At 63.1% G+C, this 27496-nt stretch overlaps 3 protein-coding genes across 5 annotated transcripts; 2 read left to right on the plus strand and 1 right to left on the minus strand.

Annotated features, from left to right (window-relative positions):
- The first annotated feature begins 1009 nt into the window (after window positions 1-1009).
- SFTPB (surfactant protein B) lies at window positions 1010-16219 on the plus strand. Of its 2 annotated transcripts, none has more exons than XM_085242980.1 (9): window positions 1010-1092; window positions 2323-2411; window positions 3496-3567; window positions 3659-3772; window positions 6156-6248; window positions 9200-9280; window positions 11306-11554; window positions 15874-16017; window positions 16133-16219. In XM_085242980.1, exons 1-9 carry the CDS (start codon window positions 1047-1049, stop codon window positions 16166-16168), a joined length of 924 nt encoding a protein of 307 aa, XP_085099106.1. In that variant the 5' UTR covers window positions 1010-1046; the 3' UTR covers window positions 16169-16219. The 2 variants fall into 2 exon arrangements, with proteins under 2 accessions (XP_085099106.1, XP_085099107.1); XM_085242981.1 differs by having other exon boundaries at window positions 3499-3567.
- Window positions 16220-16313: 94 nt separating this feature from the next.
- On the minus strand, window positions 16314-24678 carry USP39 (ubiquitin specific peptidase 39). Of its 2 annotated transcripts, XM_085242955.1 has the most exons (12): window positions 24286-24657; window positions 23094-23163; window positions 22894-22988; window positions 22658-22794; window positions 22416-22568; window positions 22110-22335; window positions 21932-22009; window positions 20808-20875; window positions 17011-17342; window positions 16728-16863; window positions 16523-16609; window positions 16314-16400 (listed from the first exon to the last, which is right to left on the minus strand). In XM_085242955.1, exons 1-12 carry the CDS (start codon window positions 24638-24640, stop codon window positions 16353-16355), a joined length of 1785 nt encoding a protein of 594 aa, XP_085099081.1. In that variant the 5' UTR covers window positions 24641-24657; the 3' UTR covers window positions 16314-16352. The 2 variants fall into 2 exon arrangements, with proteins under 2 accessions (XP_085099081.1, XP_085099082.1); XM_085242956.1 differs by lacking the exons at window positions 16314-16400; window positions 16523-16609 and having other exon boundaries at window positions 16759-16895; window positions 23066-23163; window positions 24286-24678.
- Window positions 24679-24816: 138 nt separating this feature from the next.
- C24H2orf68 (chromosome 24 C2orf68 homolog) lies at window positions 24817-27063 on the plus strand. The gene is made up of 4 exons (XM_085242985.1): window positions 24817-25054; window positions 25429-25544; window positions 26632-26759; window positions 26839-27063. The coding sequence occupies exons 1-4, from the start codon at window positions 24960-24962 to the stop codon at window positions 26959-26961; spliced, it is 462 nt and encodes a 153-aa protein (XP_085099111.1). The 5' UTR covers window positions 24817-24959; the 3' UTR covers window positions 26962-27063.
- Window positions 27064-27496: the final 433 nt, after the last annotated feature.

The following is a 27496-nucleotide window of genomic DNA, read 5'->3' on the forward strand; positions in this document are numbered from 1 at the left end:
ATGGGAGGTATGGGATATGGTATGGGGTATGGGGTATGGATATGGGTATGGGTTATGGGGTATAGGGTATGGTATGGGATATGGGTATGGGGTATGGGATATGGGGTATGGGTATGGGATATGGGGTATGGGATATGGGATATGGGGTATGGGGGTGTGTGAATAAGGGATGTGGGGGTCAGGGGACATGGGGATACGGGGATGTGGGGAGAGGACAGAGGGACATGGGGGGATGTGGGGGGACATGGGGCAACATGGGGATGTGGGGTTGTGGGGTTGTGAGGTTGTAGGGCTGTGGGGTTGTGGGGCTGTGGGGATGTAGGGTTATGGGGTTGTGGGGTTGTGGGGTTATGGGTTTGTGGGGTTATGGAATTGTGGGGTTGTAGGGCTGTGGGGTTGTGGGGTTGTGGGGTTGTGGAATTATGGGGTTACAGGGTTGTGCAGTTATGGAGTTATGGGGATGTGGGTTTACAGGGGTTATGGGGCTGTGGGGTTACAGTGTTGTGGGGTTATGGGGTTGTGGGGTTATGGGGTTGTGGGGATGTGGGATTGTGTGGTTATGGGGATGTGCGGTTATGGGGCTGTGGGGATGTGGGGTTACAGGGGTTACAGGGTTGTGGGGTTATGGGGTTGTGGGGATGTGGTGCTGTGGGGCTGCGGGGTTGCAAGGTTGTGCAGTTATGGGGTTATGGGGACATGGGGTTACAGGGATTACAGGGTTGTGGGGTTATGGGGCTGTGGGGTTATGGGGTTGTGGGGTTATGGGGTTACAGGGTTGTGCAGTTATGGAGTTATGGGGACTTGGGGTTACAGGGTTGTGGGGTTGTGGGGTTACGGGGTGATGGGACATGGGGGGCTGTGGGGTGATGGAAGCCCAACAGGCTCCCGGCCACGTGGATCCCAGCGGCGCCCCGTCCCGATTGGGGCCACGCGTCCCGGCGGCGCTGGCGACGCCCCAACCCCCCCAACCCCCCACCCCTCCCACCCCCCCCCCCCACCCCCCGGCGCGGCTTTAAGGGCGCCCGGCTCCGGCCCCGCACACCGCCATGGCCGCGGCCCGGCTGCTGCTCGTGCTGCTCTGCGCCACCGCAGGTAGGGGGACCCCCAACCCAACCCCCAACCGCCCCCCACCCACATCTGGGTACCCCCCAAACCTGGGTGCCCCCACCCCATGTTTCAGTGCACCCCAAAACCCGAGTGCCCCCCCCCCATCTCCGAGTGCCCCCGCCCCAAATCTGGGTCCCTCCAAATCTGGATCCCCCCACCCTTCACCTGGGGGCACCCCAAAACCTGGACCCCCCCCCAAACTGGGTACCCCAACCCCACATCTGGTTGCACCCCAAAACTGGACCCCCCCCAAATCTGGGTCCCTCCAAATCTGGATCCCCCACCCTCCACCTTGGCGGCACCCCAAAACGTGGACCCCCCCCCCAAACCTGGGTCCCCCCCCAACTCCGATTGCCCCCACATCAAAGCCGGACCCCCCCCCAAATGTGGGCACCTCCACCCCATATCTGGTTGGACCCCAAAACCCGAGTCCCCCCCCAGCTCTGAGTGCCCCCCACCCCAAATCTGGGTCCCCCCCAAATCTGGGTACCCCCACCCCACGTTTGGGTGCACCCCAAAACCTGAGTCCTCCCCTCAACTCTCATTGCCCCCTCCCCCAAATCCGGGTACCCCCACCCCATATCCGCGTGCTCCCCAAAACCTGGATCCCCCCCCAAATCTGGATCCCCCCCCCACCCCATATTTGGGCGCACCCCAAAACCCGAGCCCTCCCCCCATCTCCGAGTGCCCCCCCACTTCAAATCTGGGTGCTCCCCAAACCTGGGTGCCCCCACCCCATTTTCCAGTGCACCCCAAAACCTGAGTCCCCCCCCAGCTCCGAGTGCCCCCGCCCCAAATCTGGATCCCCCCACCCTTCACCTGGAGGCACCCCAAAACCTGGACCCCCCCCAAACCTGGGTACCCCCACCCCATATTTGGGCAAACCCCAAAACCCGAGCCCTCCCCCCATCTCCGAGTGCCCCCCCACTTCAAACCCGGGTGCCCCCCAAACCTGGGCGCCCCACCCTACACCTGGGCGCACCCCCAAACCTGGGCTCCCCCCCAACTCCCCACCCCAAATCCAGGCCCCCCCAGCCTTGCGTGTCCCAAACCACTGTGCCCCCCCCACTTTGGGGTCATCCCAGTGGTTCCCAATAGCGGGGTGGCGGTGGGTGCGGGGGGGGGGGGGGGACACAAACTCACACTGGGGCCCCCACCCACAGAAATGGGATTTGGGGGCGCTGTGGGGTGACGAGGTTCCCATGCTGGCTGTAGGGCTGGGGGGGCGGCGCTATGAGGAGCCCCCCAGTGCCGGGAGCTGGGAAACAGCGCCGCGCTGCGGGCGGCGACCGCAAAGCACACAGGTGGGTGTCGCCGTCTGCCCCACGCAGCCCCACGCAGCCCCACTCAGCCCCACGCAGCCCCACTCAGCCCCACTCAGCCCCACTCAGCCACTCAGCCCCACGCAGCCCCACTCAGCCCCACGCAGCCCCACTCAGCCCCACGCAGCCCCACGCTGCCCCATGCAGCCCCACTCAGCCCCACTCAGCCCCACGCAGCCCCACGCAGCCCCACGCAGCCCCACGCAGCCCCACTCAGCCCCACGCTGCCCCACGCAGCCCCACTCAGCCCCACGCTGCCCCACGCAGCCCCACTCAGTCCCACGCAGCCCCACGCTGCCCCACTCAGCCCCTCTCAGCCCCACGCCCACTCTGCCCCACGCTTCCCCACTCAGCCCCACGCTTCCCCACTCAGCCCCACGCAGCCCCACTCAGCCCCACGCAGCCCCACGCAGCCCCACTCAGCCCCACGCAGCCCCACTCAGCCCCACTCAGCCCCACGCTGCCCCACTCAGCCCCACACAGCCCCACTCAGCCCCACTCAGCCCCACTCAGCCCCACTCAGCCCCACGCAGCCCCACCTGCCCCACTCAGCCCCACGCTCCCACTCAGCCCCACTCAGCCCCACTGCAGCCCCACGCAGCCCCACGCAGCCCCACTCAGCCCCACTCAGCCCCACTCAGCCCCACGCAGCCCCACTCAGCCCCACGCAGCCCCACGCAGCCCCACTCAGCCCCACTCAGCCCCACTCAGCCCCACTCAGCCCCACGCTGCCCCACTCAGCCCCACGCAGCCCCACTCAGCCCCACTCAGCCCCACTCAGCCCCACGCAGCCCCACTCAGCCCCACGCAGCCCCACGCAGCCCCACTCAGCCCCACGCAGCCCCACGCAGCCCCACGGAGCCGCACTCAGCCCCACTCAGCCCCACGCTTCCCCACTCAGCCCCACGCAGCCCCACGCAGCCCCACGCAGCCGCACTCAGCCCCACGCTGCCCCACGCTGCCCCACGCAGCCCCACTCAGCCCCACGCAGCCCCACGCACCACCCCATCTTTAGGGTCCCCATGTCCCCCGATGTCCCCATGTCCCCGCCCCGCTGTCCCCACAGCAGCTCACTTGCTCTGACTGCCAGGACCTGGTGACGCTTCTCATCCGCGTGGCCAACGCATCGGCAGCCGAGGTGCCGGGGGGGGAGGGGGGAGGGAGGGGACACGGTGTGACCCTGAGGGACCCGGCGGTGTCCCCGCGGTGACGTCGCTGCTGGGGGACAGGCGGCCCTGGAGGGGTTCCTGCAGAGGGAGTGCGAGGCGCTGCCGGTGCCCAGCATGGTGGCACCGTGCCGGAGCCTGGTGAGCCGGTACTGCCAGCTGCTGCGGGCACGGCTGGTGAGTGGGGACATCGGGAGAACGGGGACATCGGGGTGCTGGGGACGCCTGGGGACACGGTGCTGTATGGGGACACTGTGGGGCACTGGGGAAATGGGGACACGGTGCTGGATGGGGAGATCGGGCGTATGGGGACATTGGGGTGCTGGGGACGAATCGGGACACGGAGCCACATGGGGACATCTAGAGAACAGGGACATTGGGGTGGTGGGGACGCCTGGGAACACGGTGCCACTTGGGGACACTTTGGGGTGCTGGAGGAAATGGGGACACAGTGCTGTATGGGGACATCTGGAGAACGGGGACATCGGGGTGCTGGGGACACCTGGGGGAGATGGCGACATGGTGCCATCTTGGGACACTTTGGGGCACTGGGGAAATCGGGACACGGAGCCATATGGGGACATCGGGAGAACGGGGACATCGGGGTGCTGGGGACGCCTGGGGACACGGTGCCGTATGGGGACACTTTGGGGTGCTGGGGGAGATGGGGACACGGTGCTGTATGGGGACATCTGGAGAACGGGGACATTGGGGTGCTGGGGACGCCTGGGGACAGTGGGGACACGGTGCCGTATGGGGACACTTTGGGGCACGGGAGAAATGGGGACACGGTGCTGTATGGGGACATCTGGAGAACGGGGACATTGGGGTGCTGGGGATGCCTGGGGACACGGTGCCGTATGGGGACACTTTGGGGTGCTGGGGAAAATGGGGACACGGTGCTGTATGGGGACATCTGCAGTATGGGGACATCGGGGTGCTGGGGATACCTGGGGGAGATGGGGACACGGTGCCACATGGGGACATCTGGAGAACGGGGACATCGGGGTACTGGGGACACCTGGGGGAGATGGGGACACAGTGCCGTATGGGGACACTTTGGGGTGCTGGGAGAAATGGGGACACGGTGCCATATGGGGACATCTGGAGAACGGGGACATCGGGGTGGTGGGGACACCTGGGGACATGGTGCCACTTGGGGACACTTTGGGGTGCTGGGGGAAATGGGGACACGGTGCTGTATGGGGACACCTGGAGAACGGGGACATCGGGGTGCTGGGGACACCTGGGGAAAATGGGGACACGGTGCCATACGGGGACACAGTGCTGTATGGGGACACGGTGCCACATGGGGACATCTGGAGAACGGGGACATTGGGGTACTGGGGACACCTGGGGGAGATGGGGGCACTTGGGGACACTTTGGGGTGCTGGGGGAAATGGGGACACAGTGCTGTATGGGGACATCGGGAGAATGAGGACATCTGGGTGGTGGGGACACCTGGGACAGATGGGGACATGGTGACATATGGGGACATCTGGAGAATGGGGACATCGGGGCAGTGGGGACAGCTGGGGGAGATGGGGACATGGTGCCACTTGGGGACACTTTGGGGTGCTGGGGAAAATAGGAACATGTTGGGGTGCAGGGAAATGGGGACACGGTGCTGTATGGGGACACAGTGCCATATGGGGACATCTGGAGAATGGGGACATCGGGGCAGTGGGGACAGCTGGGGGAGATGGGGACACGGTGCCATATGGGAACGTGGTGCTGTATGGGGACACCTGGAGAATGGGGACATCGGGGTGCTGGGGACACCTGGGGGAGATGGGGACACGGTGCCATATGGGGACATCTGGAGAATGGGGACATCGGGGCAGTGGGGACAGCTGGGGGAAATGGGGACACGGTGCCATATGGGGACACGGTGCCATGTGGGGACAGGGCGCCATGTGGGGACACGGCGCCATATGGGGACACGGCGCCATGTAGGGACACAGTGCCATATGGGGAAAGGGCGCCATGTGGGGACACGGTGCCATATGGGGACACGGTGCCATATGGGGACACGGTGCCATGTGGGGACACGGTGCCATATGGGGACACAGTGCCATATGGGGACATGGTGCCATATGGGGACACGGTGCCATGTGGGGACATGGTGCCATATGGGGACACGGTGCCATATGGGGACACAGTGCCATGTGGGGACATGGTGCCATATGGGGACACGGTGCCATATGGGGACACAGTGCCATATGGGGACATGGTGCCATATGGGGACACGGCGCCATATGGGGACATGGCGCCATATGGGGACACGGTGCCATATGGGGACACGGTGCCATATGGGGACACAGTGCTATATGGGGACACAGTGCTATATGGGGACACAGTGCCATATGGGGACACGGCGCCATATGGGGACAGGGCACCATGTGGGGACACAGTGCCATATGGGGACACGGCGCCATATGGGGACAGGGTGCCATGTGGGGACACGGTGCCATGTGGGGACACGGTGCCATATGGGGACATGGTGCCCCCGCTGGGCTGCAGGCACTGTGTCCCCCCCCCCCCATTGCCGCCCCCCAGAAGCCCTCCGCCATCTGTGCCCAACTGGAGCTGTGCCCAGGGCAGCCCGGGGGGGTCCCGGCTGCGTCCCCCCACATCGGTGCCCTCCTGAAGGTATGGGACGTGTATGGGAGACCATCTGGGTGCCTGGGGGTGTGTAGGGTCTTCTATATGGGCGTACGGAGGCATGGATGTGGGGTTTCCCAATAAGTGTCCACACGGGAGCCCCGATGGCCAAATATGGCAGTGCCACCATGGTGTCCCAACGGAACCCCAAAAGGAATCTCAGCATCCCATGGGTGTCCTGATAGGGACCTCAATGGGAACATCCATGGGACCCTGGTGGGAACCCCAATAATTCCCAACAGGTGTCCTAATGGGATCTCCAGTGGTGACCCCGCTGGGCATCCCAATGGCCATCTCAATGGGGACCCAATGGGAGCCCTGATGGGAGCCCTAATGAGAGCCCTAATGGGAGCCCTGATGGGAGCCCTAATGGGAGCCCGAATGGGTGTTCTAATGGGATCCCTAATGGGAGCCCTGATGGGAACCTAATGGGAGCCCTAATGGGTGTCCTAATGGGAGCCCTGATGGGAGACTAATGGGAGCCCTGATGGGAGACTAATGGGAGCCCTAATGGGATCCCTAATGGGAGCCCTAATGGGAGCCCTGATGGGAGCCTAATGGGATCCCTAATGGGAGCCCTAATGGGAGCCCTGATGGGAGCCTAATGGGATCCCTAATGGGAGCCCTAATGGGAGCCCTAATGGGTGCCCTAATGGGATCCCTAATGGGAGCCCTGATGGGAGCCTAAAGGGAGCCCTAATGGGAGCCCTAATGGGAGCCCTAATGGGTGCCCTAATGGGATCCCTAATGGGAGCCCGGATGGGAGACTAATGGGTGCCCTAATGGGATCCCTAATGGGAGGCCTGATGGGAGCCATAATGGGAGCCCTAATGGGAGCCCTAATGGGTGTCCTAATGAGAGTCCTAATGAGAGTCCTAATGGGAGCCCTAATGGGAGCCCTGATGGGAGCCCTGATGGGTGTCCTAAGGGGAACCCTAATGGGAGCCCTAATGGGAGCCCTGATGAGAGTCCTAATGGGAGCCCTAATGGGTGTCCTAATGGGAGCCCTAATGGGAGCCCTAATGAGAGCCCTAATGGGAGCCCTAATGGGAGCCCTAATGGGAACCCTAATGAGAGCCCTAATGAGAGCCCTAATGGGAGCCCTAATGGGAGCCCTAATGAGAGCCCTAATGGGAGCCCTAATGGGAACCCTAATGAGAGCCCTAATGAGAGCCCTAATGGGAACCCTAATGAGAGCCCTAATGAGAGCCCTAATGGGAGCCCTAATGGGAGCCCTAATGGGAGCCCTAATGGGAGCCCTAATGAGAGTCCTAACGAGAGCCCTAATGGGAGCCCTAATGAGAGCCCTAATGGGAGCCCTAATGAGAGCCCTAATGGGAGCCCTAATGAGAGCCCTAATGGGTGTCCTAATGGGTGCCCTAATGGGAGCCCTAATGAGAGCCCTAATGGGAGCCCTAATGAGAGCCCTAATGGGTGTCCTAATGAGAGCCCTAATGGGAGCCCTAATGAGAGCCCTAATGGGAGCCCTAATGAGAGCCCTAATGGGTGTCCTAATGGGTGCCCTAATGGGTGCCCTAATGAGAGCCCTAATGGGAGCCCTAATGGGAGCCCTAATGGGTGCCCTAATGAGAGCCCTAATGAGAGCCCTAATGGGAGCCCTAATGGGAGCCCTAATGGGAGCCCTAATGGGAGCCCTGATGGGAGTCCTAATGAGTGCCCTAATGAGAGCCCTGATGGGTGTCCTAATAGAGCCCTCAATGGGAGCCCTAATGGGACCCTAATGAGAGCCCCAATAATTCCCAACGGGTGTCCTAATGAGAGCCCTAATGGTGACCCTGATGGGCAGACTAATGGCCATCTCAATGGGGCCCTAATGAGAGCCCTAATGGGAGCCCTAATGAGAGCCCTAATGGGTGTCCTAATGGGTGCCCTAATGGGAGCCCTAATGAGAGCCCTAATGGGAGCCCTAATGAGAGCCCTAATGGGTGTCCTAATGGGAGGCCTAATGGGAGCCCTAATGAGAGCCCTAATGGGAGCCCTAATGGGTGCCCTAATGGGAGCCCTAATGGGAGCCCTAATGAGAGCCCTAATGAGAGCCCTAATGGGAGCCTAATGGGTGCCCTAATGGGAGCCCTAATGGGAGTCCTATAATGGGAGCCCTAATGGGAGCCCTAATGGGAGCCCTAATGAGAGCCCTAATGAGAGCCCTAATGGGAGCCCTAATGGAAGTCCTAATGAGAGCCCTAATGGGAGCCCTAATGGGAACCCTAATGGGAGCCCTAATGGGTGTCCTAATGGGAGCCCTAATGAGAGCCCTAATGAGAACCCTAATGGGAGCCCTAATAGGTGCCCTAATGGGTGTCCTAATGGGAGCCCTAATGGGAGTCCTAATGGGAGCCCTAATGAGAGCCCTAATGGAAGCCCTAATGGGAGCCCTGATGGGAGCCCTAATGGAACCCTAAGGGGAGCCCTAATAGGTGCCCTAATGGGTGTCCTAATGGGAGCCCTAATGAGAGCCCTAATAGGTGCCCTAATGGGTGTCCTAATGGGAGCCCTGATGGGAGCCCTAATGAGAGCCCTAATGGGAACCCTAATGGGAGCCCTAATAGGTGCCCTAATGGGTGTCCTAATGGGAGCCCTGATGGGAGCCCTAATGAGAGACCTGATGGAAACATGAACGGGAACCTCCATCAAACCTCAGTGGGAGCAGTGATGCGAATCCCAGTTTCCCAGTCGTGTCCTAATGGGAACCCAATGGGAAACTCCATAGGAACTCCAGTGGGAGCCCCAGTGAGTGAATGGGTTCTAACGGTTGTTCCACTGGGATCCCTGATGGAAACAACGGGAGTTCCACCACCCTCGATAGGAACGCTGACAGGAGCCCCACAGTTTCCCATCCCAAGGGGAACCCCAAAACCCCACACGTAGGCCACCATGACGCCGCAGGGCCAACCCCCGCTGTCCCCGTTGTCCCCAAGGACGCGGCGCTGCCGGTGCCTCTGCCGCTGTGCTGGCTGTGCCGGACCTTCCTGTCCCGTGCCGAGGCTGCCGTCCCCAAGGTACGGGGTGCTGCTGCTGGGGGGGTGCTGGTGGTACTGGTGGGGGTACTGGGGGTACTGGTGGGGGTGCTGGTAGTACTGGTGGGGGTAGTGGTGGTACTGGTGGTGGTACTGGGGGTACTGGTGGTGGTACTGGTAGTACTGGTGGGGGTAGTGGTGGTACTGGTGGAGGTGCTGGTGGTACTGGTGGGGGTACTGGGGGTGCTGGTGGTGGTACTGGTAGTACTGGTGGGGGTAGTGGTGGTACTGGTGGAGGTGCTGGTGGTACTGGTGGGGGTAGTGGTGCTGCTGGTGGAGGTGCTGGTGGTACTGGTGGTGGTACTGGTGGTACTGGTGGTGGTACTGGGGGTACTGGTGGTACTGGTGGGGGTAGTGGTGCTGCTGGTGGAGGTGCTGGTGGTACTGGTGGTGGTACTGGTGGTACTGGTGGTGGTACTGGGGGTACTGGTGGTACTGGTGGGGGTGCTGGTACTGCTGTGGGGGTGCTGGTGGTATGGTTGGGGTGCTGGTGGTACTGGTGGGGGTACTGGTAGTACTGGTGGGGGTACTGGTGGTACTGGTGGGGTTACTGGTACTGCTGGTGGGGGTACTGGTGGTACTGGTGGGGGTACTGGTACTGCTGGTGGGGGTACTGGTGGTACTGGTGGTGGTACTGGTAGTACTGGTGGGGATGCTGGTGGTACTGGTGGGGGTAGTGGTGCTGCTGGTGGAGGTGCTGGTGGTACTGGTGGTGGTACTGGGGGTACTGGTGGTACTGGTGGGGGTGCTGGTGCTGCTGTGGGGGTGCTGGTGGTACTGGTTGGGGTACCGGTGGTACTGGTGGGGGTACTGGTGGTACTGGTTGGGGTGCTGGTGGTACTGGTTGGGGTACTGGTGGTACTGCTGGTGGTCCTGGGGGTGCTGGTGGTGGTACTGGTAGTACTGGTGGGGAGTGCTGGTGGTACTGGTGGGGAGTGCTGGTGGTACTGGTGGGGGTAGTGGTGCTGCTGGTGGGGGTGCTGGTGGTACTGGTGGTACTGGTGGTGGTGCTGGTGGTACTGGTGGTACTGGTGGGAGTACTGGGGGTGCTGATGGTGGTACTGGTAGTACTGGTGGTGGTACTGGGGGTGCTGATGGTGGTACTGGTAGTACTGGTGGGGGTGCTGGTGGTACTGGTGGTGGTACTGGGGGTGCTGATGGTGGTACTGGTAGTACTGGTGGGGTACTGGTGCTGCTGGTGGGGCTGGTTGTGATGCTGGTGCTGGTGGAGCTGTTGCTGGTAGTGCTTCTGGTACTGGTGGTACTGGTGCTGGTGTTGTTGCTGGTGGTGGTGGTGCTGCTGGTGCTGCTGGTTCTGGTGGTACTGCTGGTGCTGGTGGTGGTTCTGGAGCTGGTTCTGGTGGTACTGGTGGTGGTTCTGGTGGTGCTGGTTCTGGTGGTGCTGGTTCTGGCGGTGCTGGTGCTGGTGGTGGTTCTGGTGGTGCTGGTGCTGGTTCTGGTGGTGCTGGTGCTGGTTCTGGTGGTGCTGCTGATGGTGCTGCTGGTTCTGGTGGTACTGCTGGTGCTGCTGGTTCTGGCAGTGCTGGCTCTGGCGGTGCTGGTGTTCTAGCAGTGCTGGCTCTGGTGGTGGTTCTGGTGGTGGTTCTGGCGGTGCTGGTGGTTCTGGCAGTGCTGGTGCTGGTTCTGGTGGTGCTGCTGGTTCTGGCAGTGCTGGCTCTGGCGGCGCTGGTGGTTCTGGTGCTGGTTCTGGTGGTGCTGGTGGTGCTGGTGGTTCTGGCAGTGCTGCTGGTTCTGGCGGTGCTGGTTCTGGTGGTGGTTCTGGCGGTGCTGCTGGTTCTGGCGGTGCTGGTGCTGGTGGTTCTGGTGGTGCTGCTGGTTCTGGCGGTGCTGGTGCTGGTTCTGGCGGTGCTGGTGCTGGTTCTGGCGGTGCTGCTGGTTCTGGTGGTTCTGGTGGTGCTGGTGGTTCTGGTGGTGCTGGTGGTTCTGGTGGTTCTGGCAGTTCTGGCGGTGGCACGGAGGCGCAGCTGAGCTGAGCGATGCCCGCAGGCGGTGGTGGCGAAGGCGGTGTCGCAGCTGTGCCGGGCGCTGCCGGTGGTGGCCGCGGGCGCGTGCCAATGCCTGGCGGAGCGCTACACCGAGCTGCTGCTGGAGCTGCTGCTGGGCCGCCTGGCACCGCGCCTGCTGTGCCGCGTGCTGCTGTCCTGCGGCCCCGAGGACGGCGCTGCCGCCATCGCGGTGCCAACGGGGCGACCCGGAGATGCCGAGAGCGTCCTGCCGAGCGCTGATGGGCACGGGGTGAGAGAGGGGGGCAAAGGGGACGTTGGGGACCCTAAAGGTGTCACGGACCCATGGGACACGGTGGGGACCCAAAGGGACACGTTGGGGATCCTAAGGGTGTCACAGCCCCAGAGGGACGTGGTGGGGACCCAAAGGGACACATTGGGGACCCTAAAGGTGTCACGGACCCATGGGATACGTTGGGGACCCAAAGGGACACATTGGGGATCCTAAGGGTGTCACAGCCCCAGAGGGACGTGGTGGGGACCCAAAGGGACACATTGGGGACCCTAAAGGTGTCACGGACCCAAAGGGACACGTTGGGGACCCAAAGGGGCATGTTGGGGATCCTAAGGGTGTCACAGCCCCAAAGGGACGTGGTGGGGACCCAAAGGGACACACTGGGGATCCTAAAGGTGTCACGGACCCAAAGGGACACGTTGGGGACCCAAAGGGACACATTGGGGATCCTAAGGGTGTCACAGAACCAAAGGGACACGTTGGGGACCCATGGGACACGTTGGGGATCCTAAGGGTGTCACAGCCCCAGAGGGATGCGGTGGGGACCCAAAGGGAGACATTGGGGACCCTAAAGGTGTCACGTCCAAAGGGACGTGGTGGGGACCCTAACGGTGTTGTGGAGCCATGGGACACGTTGGGGACCCTAAGGAAAGTGTGGGGGACCCAAAGGGACACACTGGAAAAGGTGTCACAGTCCCAAGGGACACAGTGAGGACCCTAAAGGTGACATGGACCTATGGGACATGTTGGGGATCCAAAGGTGTCACAGCCCCATTGAGACACGTTGGGAAACCTGAAAGTGGCATGGACCCATAGGACACGTTGGGGACCCAAAGCAACGTGTGGGGGATCCTAAAGGTGTCACAGACCCAAAGGGACACATTGGGGATCCTAAGGGTGTCGCAGCCCCAGAGGGATGTGGTGGGAACCCAAAAGGACACACCGGGGACCCTGAAGGTGTCACAGCCCCAAGGGACACATTGGGGCCCCTAAAGGTGTCACAGCCCCAGAGGGATGTTGGGGACCCTAAAGGTGTTGTGGACCCATGGGACACGTTGGGGACCCAAAGCAAAGTGTGGGGGACCCTAAAGAGAGACACTGGAAACCCTAAAGGTGTCACAGTCTCAAGGGACACAGTGGGGACCCTAAAGGTGGCATGGACCCATGAGACACCTTGGGGATTCAAAGCAACGTGTGGGAGACCCTGAAGGTGCCACAGACCCAAAGGGACACGTTGGGGATCCTAAGGGTGTCACAGCCCCATTGAGACACGTTGGGAAACCTAAAGGTGGCATGGACCCATGGGACACGTTGGGGACCCAAAGGGACACACTGGGGATCCTAAGGGTGTCACAGCCCCAGAGGGATATGGTGGGGACCCAAAGGGAGACATTGGGGACCCTAAAGGTGTCACGGACACAAAGGGACATGGTGAGAACCCAAAGGGACACGTTGGGGACCCTAAAGGTGTCACAGACCCAAAGGGACATGGTGGGGACCCTAACGGTGTTGTGGACCCATGGGACACGGTGGGGACCCAAAGGGACAGGTTGGGGATCCTAAAGGTGCCACAGACACAGAGGGACACGTTGGGGACCCAAAGGGACATATTGGGGATCCTAAGGGTGTTACAGCCCCAGAGGGACGTTGGGGACCCTAAAGGTGTCACAGACCCAAAGGGACGTGGTGGGGACCCTAATGGTGTTGTGGAGCCATGGGACACATTGGGGACCCTAAGGAAAGTGTGGGGGACCCAAAGGGACACACTGGAAAAGGTGTCACAGTTCCAAGGGACACAGTGGGGACCCTAAGGTGACATGGATCTATGGGACATGTTGGGGACCCTAAAGGTGTCACAGCCCCATTGAGACACGTTGGGAAACCTAAAGGTGTCACGGACCCATGGGACACGTTGGGGACCCAAAGGGACACATTGGGGATCCTAAGGGTGTCACAGCCCCAGAGGGATGTGGTGGGGACCCAAAGGGACACACCGGGGACCCTAAAGGTGTCACAGACCCAAAGGGACACATTGGGGCCCCTAAAGGTGTCACAGCCCCAGAGGGATGTTGGGGACCCTAAAGGTGTTGTGGACCCATGGGACACGTTGGGGACCCAAAGGGACACATTGGGGATCCTAAGGGTGTCACAGCCCCAGAGGGATGTGGTGGGAACCCAAAAGGACACACCGGGGACCCTAAAGGTGTCACAGCCCCAGAGGGATGTGGTGAGGACCCAAAGGGACACACCGGGGACCCTAAAGGTGTCACAGACCCAAAGGGATGTGGTGGGGACCCTAACGGTGTTGTGGACCCATGGGACATGTTGGGGACCCAAAGCAAAATGTGGGGGATCCTAAAGGTGTCACAGACTCAGAGGGACACGTTGGGGACCCAAAGGGACACATTGGGGATCCTAAGGGTGTCACAGCCCCAGAGGGACGTTGGGGACCTTAAAGGTGTCACAGACCCAAAGGGACGTGGTGGGGACCCTAATGGTGTTGTGGAGCCATGGGACACATTGGGGACCCAAAGCAAAGTGTGGGGGACCCAAAGGGACACACTGGAAAAGGTGTCACAGTCCCAAGGGACACAGTGAGGACCTTAAAGGTGACATGGACCTATGGGACATGTTGGGGATCCAAAGGTGTCACAGCCCCATTGAGACACGTTGGGAAACCTGAAAGTGGCATGGACCCATGGGACACGTTGGGGACCCAAAGCAACGTGTGGGGGATCCTAAAGGTGTCACAGACCCAAAGGGACACATTGGGGATCCTAAGGGTGTCGCAGCCCCAGAGGGATGTGGTGGGAACCCAAAAGGACACACCGGGGACCCTGAAGGTGTCACAGCCCCAAGGGACACATTGGGGACTCAAAGGGACACATTGGGGCCCCTAAAGGTGTCACAGCCCCAGAGGGATGTTGGGGACCCTAAAGGTGTTGTGGACCCATGGGACACGTTGGGGACCCAAAGGGACACATTGGGGACCCTAAAGAGAGACACTGGAAACCCTAAAGGTGTCACAGTCTCAAGGGACACAGTGGGGACCCTAAAGGTGGCGTGGACCCATGGGACACGTTGGGGACCCAAAGCAACGTGTGGGGGACCCTAAAGGTGCCACAGACCCAAAGGGACACGTTGGGGACCCAAAGGGACACATTGGGAATCCTAAGGGTGTCACAGCCCCAGAGGGATGTGGTGGGGACCCAGAGGGACACGTTGGGGACCCTAAAGGTGTCACAGACCCAAAGGGACATGGTGGGGACCCTAATGGTGTTGTGGACCCATGGGACACGTTGGGGACCCAAAGCAAAGTGTGGGGGAGCCTAGGGGGACACACTGGAAACCCTAAAGGTGTCACAGTCCCAAGGGACACGTTGGGGACCCAAAGGGTGTCACAGCCCCAGAAGGATGTGGTGGGGACCCAAAGGGACGCACTGGGGACCCTGAAGGTGTCACAGCCCCAAGGAACACATTGGGGACCCAAAGGGACATGTTGGGGACCCTAAAGGTGCTATGGACACATGGGACGTGTTGGGGACCCTAAAGATGTCACAGACCCAGAGGGACACACCGGAGACACAAAGGGACACTGGGGACCCTAAAGGTGTCACAGCCCCAGAGGGACACATTGGGAACCCTAAAGTGTCGTGGACCCATGGAACACGTTGGGGACCCAAAGCAAAGTGTGGGGGACCCAAAGGGACACACTGGGGACTCTGAAGGTGACATGGACCCATGGGACACATTGGGGATCCAAAGCAAAATGTGGGGGACCCTAAAGGTGTCACAGTCCCCGAGGGACGTGGAGGGGACTCTAAAGGGACACACTGGGAACCCTGAAAGTGTCACAGCCCCAAGGGACACAGTGGGGACCCTAAAGGTGACATGGACCCATGGGACTTGTTGGGGACCCAAAGGGACACTGGGGACTCTAAAGGTGTCACAGTCCCAAAGGAACACGTTGGGGACCCAAAGGGACACACTGGGGACCCTAAAGGTTTCACAGCCCCAAGGGACATGCTCCATGGTGGCACCAAGGGACGTGTTGGGGACCCACAGAGTGTCACAGCCCCAGGGGAGCACGGAGGGGACGTGCTCTGTGGTGTCACATCCCCACTCCAAGTGACACGGCCTGGTCCCCAAGGGTGTGACATCCCCAGGGGACACACTGAGGAGGCACTGTGTCCCCAAGTTGTCCCACCCCAAAGGACACACCGGGACCCCCAGGGGTGCCACACGTGGGGACATCCCCCCCAGGGAGCCCTGCCAGGTCCCCAAGATGTCACCACCCCTGTCCCCTCCTTCCTCAGGACGCCGCTTTGTGGCAGGCGCTCGCAGAGCTGTCCCCAAACCTCAAGCTGTCCCCAAACCCCAAGCTGTCCCCAAACCCTGGACCCTGCGCCCTGGGCCCGGCCTACTGGTGCTCCAGTGCTGAGACTGCCCAGCGTTGTGAGGTGAGCATGGGGAGGTGACAAGGGACACGGGGGGGTGACGAGGGACACGGGGGGGTGACGAGGGACACGGGGAGGGGGGCTGTCACGACCCCAACCCCCTGCTGCTCACCACCAGGCTCAGCTGTACTGCCGGGACCGCGCCAGGCTGTAGGGGACGGGAGGAGCGGCTGCAGCCCCAAATAAAGCTTGGATGCCAGCAGCACGTCGGCCCTCTGCCTCTTTTTGGGGATGGGGCGGCAAATTGAGACAAACTGAGACAAAGAAAAGGTTTAAAAACCAGGCAGAAAGAAAAAAAAAAAAAAAAAAAGAAATACGTTTAATGGGTGCTGGGGAGCTCAGGCGCCTTGCTGGTTCGTCTCATCCTCCTCCCGACGCTTCCAGATCTGGGGCAGAACACAGAGGCGGGGGGGGGTGAGTGACGGGGGGGGGATGGAGGCGTTTGGGGGACATTTGGGGGACGTTTGGCCCCTCGGTTTTTCCCCGTCCCCCCCCCACAGCCCCTCACCTGGATGTAGGCCTCGGAAAGCGTGATCATCTGCGGCAGGATGTCGGTCACCTGCAGGTCCTGCAGCTCGTACCACTTCCCGGTGCCCTGCCAGGGGACACGGGGGGGAGGGGGGAGATGAAAAGGAGGGGGGGGACACGGTGCCAATGAGGGCTTCCCTCCCTTTTTGCCCCCCCCGCCTCCCCAGGCCGAGGGCAGCACTGACGTGGTGCAGGACGTGGATTCGATAGGAGCCCTCGGAGGGTTTCCCGTCGTGCACGATGTTGGCGATCAGATCGTAGGTGGTGTGGGTGTGCACGGCCTGCACCTCCTCTGACAGGTACTCCCGCAGGTCCACGTTGCTGCAGGGCAACCCAAACCTCAACAACGCCCCCTAAAGCCCCCCCCCCCCCAAAAAAGCTGTGGGTGGGGGAACCCCCCCCCCAAAACGCCCAGGTTGGGGGAAACCCCCCCAAAAGCCCCCGGGCTGGGGGAAGCGGAGCACCCACGTGATGGGGAAGTTGACGATGGTGGGGTTCTTCTCCACGAAGAAGTTGTTCTTGGTGAAGCGTTTGATGCAGAAGATGAGGTAGGGGGGCAGGCGGGTGAGCTGGAAGCGCTTCAGGAAGTTCTCCTTGTAGGTTTTGTACTCCTTTTCCGTGGCCCCGTTGAATTTGGCCAGGATGCTGAACAGAGGCACCTGGGGGATGATGAGCTGCTCCTTCTCGTCCTTGTAGAGCGGAGCAGTGGGCAGATCCAGGGTCAGGTACATGAAGGTGGACTCCACCATGGTCTCCTGGTACTCGGCGTTCTGCAGCAGCTGTGCTTTCTCCTCGGCTGGCTGTGGGATGGGTGCAGGGTGGGCATTGCTGGGGGGCAGCCCCACAACCTGGGGGGGGGTTATGGGGGGACCCACCAGGTCTGCGGGGAGTTATGGGGGCGGGCACTCACCAGGTCTGGGGGGAGGGGGGGGTATGGGGAGACCCACCATGTCTGAGGGGGCGTGGGGGAGAGTTATGGGGTACTCACCAGGTCTGGGGGGGGGTATGGGGAGACCCACCAGGTCTGGGGGGTGTGGAGAGGAGTTATGGGGTACTCACCAGGTCTGGGGGGCTATGGGATAGTTATGAGGTCGGGGGGCATTATGGGGGCACTTACAAGGTCTGGGGGGCATGGGGGCACTCACCAGATCTGGGGGGGGGTTATAGGAGTACTCACGAGGTCTGGGGGGGGTATGGGGAGACCCACCAGGTCTGGGGGGGGGGGGGGAGGGAGTTATGGGGTACTCACCAGGTCTGGGGGGCTATGGGGTAGTTATGAGGTTGGGGGGCATTATGGGGATACTCACGAGGTGTAGGGAGGGGTTATGGGGATATTCATGAGGTCTGGGGGGGGTTATGGGGGCACTCACCAGGTCTAGGGGCATTATGGGGGCACTCACCAGGTCTGAGGGGGGGTATGGGGAGACCCACCAGGTCTGGGGGGTGTGGGGGGGAGTTATGGGGGTACTCACCAGGTCTGGGGGGGCTATGGGGTAGTTATGAGGTCGGGGGCCATTATGGGGGCACTCACCAGGTCTGAGGGGGGGTATGCGGTAGTTATGAGGTTGGGGGGCATTATGGGGGTAGTCACCAGGTCTGGGGGCATTATGGGGGCACTTACAAGGTCTGGGGGGCATGGGGGCACTCACCAGATCTGGGGGGTTATAGGGGTACTCACGAAGTCGGGGGGGGATATGGGGGTACCCACCAGGTTGGGGGGGGGGATATGGGGGTACCCACCAGGTCGGGGGGGGGTGTGGGGGTACCCACCAGGTCGGGGGGGGGTGTGGGGGTACCCACCAGGTCGGGGGGGGGTGTGGGGGGGAGTTATGGGCTACTCACCAGGTCTGGGGGGGCTATGGAGTAGTTATGAGGTCGGGGGCATTATGGGGGTACTCACCAGGTCGGGGGGGGGGGTTATGGGGAGACCCACCAGGTCTGGGGGGGGGGGTGTGGGGGGGAGTTATGGGGGCACTCACCAGGTCTGGGGGCATTATGGGGGCACTCACGAGGTCTGGGGAGGGGGGGGGTTATGGGGAGACCCACCAGATCTGGGGGGTGTGGGGGGGAGTTATGGGGGTACTCACCAGGTCTGGGGGGGCTATGGGGTAGTTATTGGGTGGGGGGCCATTATGGGGGCACTCACCAGGTCTGGGGGGGGGGGGTATGGGGTAGTTATGAGGTTGGGGGGCATTATGGGGGTAATCACCAGGTCTGGGGGCATTATGGGGGCACTTACAAGGTCTGGGGGGCATGGGGGCACTCACCAGGTCTGGGGGGGTTATAGGGGTACTCACAAGGTCTGGGGGGGGTTATGGGGGTATTCATGAAGTCGGGGGGGGGTATGGGGGTACCCACCAGGTTGGGGGGGGGGATATGGGGGTACCCACCAGGTTGGGGGGGGGATATGGGGGTACCCACCAGGTTGGGGGGGGGATATGGGGGTACCCACCAGGTCGGGGGGGGGTGTGGGGGGGAGTTATGGGCTACTCACCAGGTCTGGGGGGGCTATGGAGTAGTTATGAGGTCAGGGGGCATTATGGGGGTACTCACCAGGTCGGGGGGGGGGGGTTATGGGGAGACCCACCAGGTCTGGGGGGGGGGGGGGGTGTGGGGGGAGTTATGGGGGTACTCACCAGGTCTGGGGGCATTATGGGGGCACTCACGAGGTCTGAGGGGGGGTATGGGGAGACCCACCAGGTCTGGGGGGTGTGGGGGGGAGTTATGGGGGTACTCACCAGGTCTGGGGGGAGGGGGGGGGAGTTATGGGGGCACTCACAAGGTCTGGGGAGGGGGGGGGTTATGGGGAGACCCACCAGGTCCTGGAGGGGGGGGTGTGGGGGGGAGTTATGGGGGCACTCACCAGGTCTGAGGGGGGGTATGGGGAGACCCACCAGGTCTGGGGGGTGTGGGGGGGGGAGTTATGGGGAACTCACCAGGTTTCGGGGGGTTATGGGGTAGTTATGAGGTCGGGGGGCATTATGGGGGTACTCCCGAGGTGTAGGGAGGGGTTATGGGGGTACTCACCAGGTCTGGGTGGGCTATGGGGTAGTTATGAGGTCTGGGGGGGTTATGGGGGTACTCATCAGGTCTGGGGGCATTATGGGGGCACTTACAAGGTCTGGGGGCATAGGGGCACTCACCAGATCTGGGGGGGGTTATAGGGGTACTCACGAGGTCTGGGGGGGGTTATGGGGGTGGCCACCAGGTCTGGGAGGGGTTATGGGGGTATTCATGAAGTTGGGGGGGGATATGGGGGTACCCACCAGGTCTGGGGGGGGTGTGGGGGGGAGTTATGAGCTACTCACCAGGTCTGGGGGGGCTATGGAGTAGTTATGAGGTCGGGGGGCATTATGGGGGTACTCACCAGGTCTGGGGGCATTATGGGGGCACTCACCAGGTCTGAGGGGGGGTATGGGGAGACCCACCAGGTCTGGGGGGTGTGGGGGGGGGGAGTTATGGGGTACTCACCAGGTCTGGGGGGGCTATGGAGTAGTTATGAGGTCGGGGGGCATTATGGGGGTACTCACCAGGTCGGGGGGGGGGGAAGGGTTATGGGGGCACTCACGAGGTCTGGGGAGGGGGGGGGTTATGGGGAGACCCACCAGGTCTGGGGGGGGTGTGGGCGGGAGTTATGGGGGTACTCACCAGGTCTGGGGGCATTATGGGGCACTTACAAGGTCTGGGGGCATGGGGGCACTCACCAGATCTGGGGGAGGTTATAGGGGTACTCACGAGGTCTGGGGGGGGGTTATGGGGGTATTCATGAAGTCGGGGGGGGGATATGGGGGTACCCACCAGGTCGGGGGAGGGGATATGGGGGGGTACCCACCAGGTCTGGGGGAGGGATATGGGGGGGTACCCACCAGGTCTGGGGGGGGGGGATATGGGGGGGGGGGATATGGGGGGGTACCCACCAGGTCTGGGGGGGGGGGGGATATGGGGGGGGGGGGATATGGGGGGGTACCCACCAGGTCTGGGGGGGGGGGGGATATGGGGGGGTACCCACCAGGTCTGGGGGGGGGGGGGGATATGGGGGGGTACCCACCAGGTCTGGGGGGGGGGGGGATATGGGGGGGTACCCACCAGGTCTGGGGGGGGGGGGGATATGGGGGGGTACCCACCAGGTCTGGGGGGGGGGGGGATATGGGGGGGTACCCACCAGGTCTGGGGGGGGATATGGGGGGGGTACCCACCAGGTCTGGGGGGGGGATATGGGGGGGTACCCACCAGCTCTGGGGGGGGGGATATGGGGGGGTACCCACCAGGTCGGGGTGCGGCAGCTTTTTGGTGAAGATGCGCATGGAGCCCTGGAAGACGTCGGTGACGATGGCTGCGGGTACAGAGCCGTGTTGGTGGGGGGGGAGCTGGAGAGGGATGGGGGGCACCGGGGTGCTACGTGGTGGCAGAGGGGTGACAGAGGGGGTGATAAGGGAGTGACAAGGTGTTAGGAAGCATGGGGGGGTGGCAGAGGGGCACGGGGGTGGCGGAGGGGTGACATGGGGGTGCTAAAGGGGGGCAGAAGGGAGACAGAGGGGTGATAGAGGGGCATGCGGTGATGCAGGGTGCTGGGGTGACAGAAGGGTGATAGAGGGGCACTGTGATGGCAGAGGGGTGACATGGGGCATGGGGGTGGCACGGAGGTGACATGGGGGTGACAAAGGGATGACATGAGGTACAGGAGTGGCAGAAGGGTGACAACAGGGCACAGGGGTGGCAGAGGGGGTGACAAGGGAGTGACAAGGTGTTAGGAAGCATGGGGGGGTGGCAGACAGTGATGAGGAGCATGGAAGTGACAGAGGGAGTGACATGAGGTGACATGGGGCACAGGGGTGACATGGGAGTGACAAGGGGCAGGGGGTGGCAGAGAGGTGACGACCAAAGGGGCACAGGAGTGACAAGGGGGTAACAGTGGGGCACAGGGGTGGCAAAGGGGTGACAAAAGGGACGTGGGGTGACAAGAAGGGTGACAGAGGAGCATAATAAGTGGCAGAGGAGTGCAGGGAGTGACACAAGGGGTGACAGAGGGGCATGAGGGGTGACAGAGGGGCCACAGGGAGTAACACAAGGGGTGACAGGGAGGCACAGGGGTGGCAAAAGGGTGACAAAAGGGACACGGGGTGACAAGGAGAGCCACAGAGAGCAAAGGAAGTGAGAAAGGAGGGATGAGGGGTGACCAAAGGGGCACAAGGGGCAACGTGGGGGGTGACAAAAAGGCACGAGGGGTGACCAAGGGGGTGGGAAAGGGCTGACAGAGGGGCACAGGGGGTGACATAAGGAGCACGAGGACAGCATTGGGGTGACAAAGGCCACGGGAGGGGTGACAAAGGCCACGGGAGGGGTGACAAAGGCCACGGGAGGGGTGACAAAGGCCACGGCCCCCACTCACTTTTCTTCTTCTTCTTGGTGCCACCCAGGGCCGAGTGCAGCGCGTTGAGGAACCACGAGAGGAAATCCACCCCATCCCCTGCAAACAGGGAGGAGGAGGAGGAGGAGGAGGAAGAAAAAGAAGATGGCTGTGGGTGCAGCGCCGGCGGCAGCAGCTGCCGCATCCCACGGGGCCTCACCTTGCTTGGTGATCTGGAAATTCTTTTTGCTGCACAGCACCACGGCCTGCAGCATCTCGTGGGGCGAGACGTGAGCCTTGAAGTTGCGGGGGTTCCACAGCTTCCTCATCAGCTCCCCAAAACGCTGCACCAGGAGGAACATGATGTCCCCGGGAGGCCGTTTGATGTTCTTGTAGTTGTCCTCCTCCAAGAAGTAATTCCGCAGCGGGGGGACGTTGGACAGAGCCTGGGGGCGGCACGCCGTGTGGGCGCCGCTCCCCAAAACCCCCCTCTGCCCCTTCTGCACCCCCAAACCCAAAGCCAAACCTGCAGCACGGCGTTGGCGTAGTCGTTGGCTTTGATGTTGTTGAGCCCCACGATGCCGGGCAGGTAAGTGGTGCCGTCGTAGGCGCGGGACAGCTTGGCCTGCTTGTCCAGGTTGCTGATCTGCTGCGCGGTGAAGGTGGGCTTCAGCACATACTGCACAACGGAGGGGACAAGGAGGTGTGACGACGAGAAGGGGGGGGGACGCGAAGCCGCCCCCCGCCCCCCCAGGTGCTGCGGCGCACCGTGATGTCCTCCAGAGAGGAGTCGATGATCTCGTAGTTGTCAGGCAGGCAGTAGAACTTGAGGGTGTGGAGGTTGAGGAAGACGTGGTGGCTGAACTGCACGCTGTGGATGTAGGCGTGCGACTTCAGCCCCCGGCCTGCGGGTGAGAGGAGGTGTCAGGGCTCAACCCCCCCCCCCCTCCCCTCCCAAAAAACCCCAGAGGGTGGGGGGCTGCTCCCCAGCCCACAGCTCTCACCCTGGAAGTATTTCCCGCACACCAGGCAGGCGTAGACGTTGATGTGGGACAGCGAGATGGAGCAGAGCTTCTCAAAGTCAAAATCCAGCACGCTCCTGCAAGGCAGCAGAGCTGAAGGGCGGCCACGGGGACCCCCGGCGCTGCTCATCTCCTTCCTCTGCCCCCTCCCCACCTCTGGGTGCTCCCTCCCTGCTTCTCACTTGTTGATGGTGTCCAGGTAGGGGCAGTGACGGCTGCGTTGGTCCTCGGGGTCAAAGCGGCCATAGCGCACTGGGGGGGATTGGGGGGGGTACAGCTGGTTGGTGAATGGGGCAACGAGGGAGGGGGGGTGCTGAGATCTGAGCTCCAAACCAGCCCCAGTCCCACCCCACAGAATCCCACCCCCACCCCACAGCTCTGGATCTGACCTCACATTCCCTCGTTCCCCACCCCACGCCCCTATAATTGACCCCCCCAGACCGGCCCTGCGCCCTCGCAGAGCCCCTGGAACCAGACCCAGTTCCCCCCCCCCCGCTCGCATACCTGGTCCCACGCACCCCACACCAGCCCTGGCTCTGCCTCTACGTGACCCCAGGCCCCAGGATCCAGCTCTGCTCCCCCCAACCTGACACCAACCCCCCCCCCCAGAACCGGTCCTGGTTCCCCCCATACACCCACTGCAAACTCCAGTGCCCCCAGTCCCACCCTACAGACCAGAACTCGACCCCAATTTCCCCCAAGTATCCCTACAGACACCCCCAGAACCCTCCTGGATCCACCCCACAGCCTCAAACCTGTCCCCAACCCCCCTTGCTCCCCCCATACCCCATAACGGACCCCACACTGCCACGACGGACCCCACACCCCCTTGACTGACCCCACACCCCATAAACAGATCTCATACAGCCATGACTGACCCCACACCCCCACAGAGCTATGACTGAGCCCACATCCCCACACCTGACCCCAGACCCCCATAATTCACCCCACGCCCCCATACTGCCACAACTGACCCCACACTCACATACTCCCACAACTGAACCCACAGCCCCACAACTGACCCCATATGGCCACAACTGACCCCATACCCCCACACTCCCGTAAGTGAGCCCACACTACAATTGACCCCACACCGCCACAGAGCTACGACTGACCCCACACCCCCACAACGGACTCCATGCTCCCATACCCCCATAACAGACCCCACGCCCCCACATCCCGATAATTGGCCCCACACCCCCAAAACTGACCCCATCCCCCATAACAGACCTCATACAGCCACGACTGACCCCACACCCCTATAAGTGACCCCACAACCCCACACAGCTACAACTGACCCCACACCCCCATAACGGACCCCATACCGGACCCCATACAGCCACCAGTGACCCCACACCTGCCCCCCCCCCCTACCCGTAGGTTCCGGTTCGGGCTCTGAGTCTCCGTCCTCCTCCCGCTCCCGCTTAACGCGCGCAGCTCCGCCGCTTCCGGTTCCGGTCCAATTCCCGCCTCCCGCTTCCCTCCGGCCGCGCGCGGTCCCGCCGAGCAGGCCCAGCCCCAGCCCCAGGCCCAGCCCCAGGCCCGGCCCGGGTTCCGCCGCCGCCTCCCGTTTCTCCCGGCCGCGCTCCGCTTCCCTCCGGCCGCGGGCCCTGTCCGCATCGCTGTCCCGGCGGCTCCGTGAGGATCCCCGCGCCGATGCCGACCCGGAGCCCCGCGCCGCCGCCCGCTCCCGCTCCCGGTCCCGCTCCCTCTTCCCGCGGCTCGACATCGCTGCGCACTGCGCGTGCGCCGATACAGCAATGCGCATGCGTCACTCCTCACCGCGCGTGCGCATAGCGCAACGGCGCCTCCACGCATGCGTAATGCGCCGTGCTCGCTGTGCGACTGCGCACTGCTCTCGGCGGAATCCAGCGCTCTTCGGGTTCCGCGCTTGCGCAGTGCGCCGTGCCTGCTTTGCGCCTGCGCACTGCTCTCTGCGGGCTCCGCGCCTGCGCAGAGCGCCTCCGCGAACTCCGGCGGAACTTTTAAAGGGGCCGCGTCCCGGTACCGGCGGGGTTCGGTTGCCGCCTCCCGCCCTGTCCCGGCGGATGGAGACGAGTTCGGGGCGGCGCTGCCGGCCGGGCGGGCGGCTCGACATGAGCCACGGCTTCGTGCGGCACATCCGCCGGAACCAGCTGGCCAGGTACCGGCAGTGCCTCCGGTAACACCCCGGGACCCCGTTTCCCCCGTTCCCCTCCTGGAGTGCACGCGCGTCCCCCTTTACGGTGTCCTACAGCCGCCCTACACCCTCATAGCCCTCCTCGGTACCCTAGAGCCTCCCCCGGTATTCCCGTACCCCCCCGGTACTCCTGTAACTCTCCCCCGGTGTCCCCCCGGTGCTCTCTCTTCCCTTTCCCGGCTCTCATTCCCCGCTCCGTTTCCCCACAATACACCCCCTATGCTCTCAATACTCTCCCCTCCACGCCCCCCCCCCCCCCCCCCACTCCTCCCGGTGCTCGGTTCCCCTCCCCTCTCCCCCCCTTTCCCGGTGTCCCGGTGCTGAGCCCCGCTGCCCAGGGACGCCTACGAGCGCGCCGTCAGGCAGGCACGGGGCAGAGCTCGGGGGCGGCACACCGCAGCCCCCCCCCGGCCCCGCCGCCCCGATCAGCCCGTGTACAGAGCGAGGAGATCCGGTGAGTGGGGGGGGGAACCTAAAGGTGGGTTTGGGGGCATCCAATGTGGGAGGGGGGCGTGGGGGGGGGTTCCTAGGGTGGGCTTGGGGTAGGGTTGGGGGCACCCAAGGGTGGGTTTAGGGGCAGCCAATGTGGGGTGGGGGGTCCACAGGGTGGGTTTAGGGGGAGGCATTGGAGGCGGGGGGGGGGTCTTGGCATGGCCACGGGGTGGGGAGCACCCAAAGGTGGGTATGGGGACCCCCAGTATGGGGGTAGGGTATGGGGGGGGCCTCAGGGTGTAGGGGGGCACCCAAGGGTGGGTTTAGGGGCACCCACGTGAGGGGGGTCATGGGAGGGTCCCCATGATGGGCTTGTGGGGGAAGCATTGGGGGGGTGGGGGTGGGGTGGGGACACCCAATGTGGGGTGAAGGGCGTGGGGGGGTCCCCAGGGTGGGCTTGGGGTGGGTTTGGGGGCACCCAATGTGGGGTGGGGGGTCCCCAGGGTGGGCTTGGGGTTGGGTGGAGCACTTGAAGGGGGGCGTAGAAACACCTGATATGGAGGAGGGTCTTGGGGGTGTCTTCAGGGTGGGCTTGGGGTGAAGGCGGGCACCCAAGGGTGGGTTTGGGGGCACCCAGTGTGGATGAGGAGGGGCATGGGAGGGTCCCCAAGATGGACTTTTGGGGTGGGGGCGGAGGGGTCTTGGGGTGGGGAGCACCCAAAGGTGGGCATGGGGGCACCCAATATGGGAGAAGGGGCATGGGGGGATGGGTGGGGGGGGGGGGCACCCAAGGGTGGGTTTGGGGGCACCCAGTATGGATGAGGGGAGGCATGGGAGGGTCCTCAAGATGGACTTTTGGGGTGGGGGCGGACGGGTCTTGGGGTGGGGAGCACCCAAAGGTGGGCATGGGGGCACCCAATATGGGAGAAGGGGCATGGGTGGGGGGGGGGGGGGGCACCCAAGGGTGGGTTTGCGGGGACCCAACGTGGGGTGAGGAGTACGTGGGGGGGGTCCCGGGGTGGGTTTGTGGGGGGGGGGCACCCAAGAGTGGTGGTGGTGGTAGGGGGGCCTTCAGGGTGACGTTGTGCTTTGGGGGGGGGGGGGGACAGGGGTCCCTGCAGGTGACAGCAGCCCGGGGTCCCCCCCACCCCCTCCTCACCCCCCCCGCGGCGCCCGGCTCTTCTGCCTGGATTACGAAGGGGACGACGGGAACGTCACCAGCGTCATCGTGCACCAGGTGCGGGGGGGCTTTATTTGGGGGGGGGGCTGCGGTTGGGACCCCTCCCCATATCTGCTCACCGCCTGTGACCCCGCAGGGTGACAGCGCAGAGGAGGTGACCCGCAGGGTTTGCGCCCTCAGCCCCTTGGAGCCGGCGTTGCGCGGCGCCCTGTGCCAGCGGGTGCGGGATGAGATCTGCAAGCGGCAGGGAGCGCGGTGACGTGGGGACAGGGGAGGGACGCGGGGGGACACGGGGCCACCCCACCCCGTCGGGATGCGGGGACGTGGAGGTGGGGTGGCATTAAAGGTGCCGTTGGTGGCAGAGGCTGCGTGGTGACGTCGCGCGGCGGGTGACGCGGTGGACAGCCGTCCTTGTCACCTCCCCAGGGGACACGAAGGTCACCTCCCTGAGCGCCATCGCTGCCGCCAGGTCCTTAAGGTCCCCGCCAGGGCCACCAGCTCCTTGTCACCTCCCCGAGTGCCACCAGCTCCCCGAAGTCCCCACCAGGTCCCCATCCCTTTTCCAAGTGCCACCAGAGCCACCAACGTCCCTGTCGCCACCTCGAGTGCCACCAGACCTCTGTGGTCCCCACTGGGGCCACCAGCTCCCTGTCACCTCCCTGTGTGTCACCACTGCCACCAGCTCCCTGTCACCTCCCTGTGTGTCACCACTGCCACCAGCTCCCTGTCACCTCCCCGAGTGCCAACCAGGTCCCCAAAGTCCCCACCACAGCCACCAGGTCCTTGTCCCTCCC

The sequence above is a fragment of the Meleagris gallopavo genome, chromosome 24 (assembly GCF_905368555.1).
Source record: "Meleagris gallopavo chromosome 24, MGAL_WU_HG_1.1, whole genome shotgun sequence".
Lineage (NCBI taxonomy): Eukaryota > Metazoa > Chordata > Aves > Galliformes > Phasianidae > Meleagris > Meleagris gallopavo.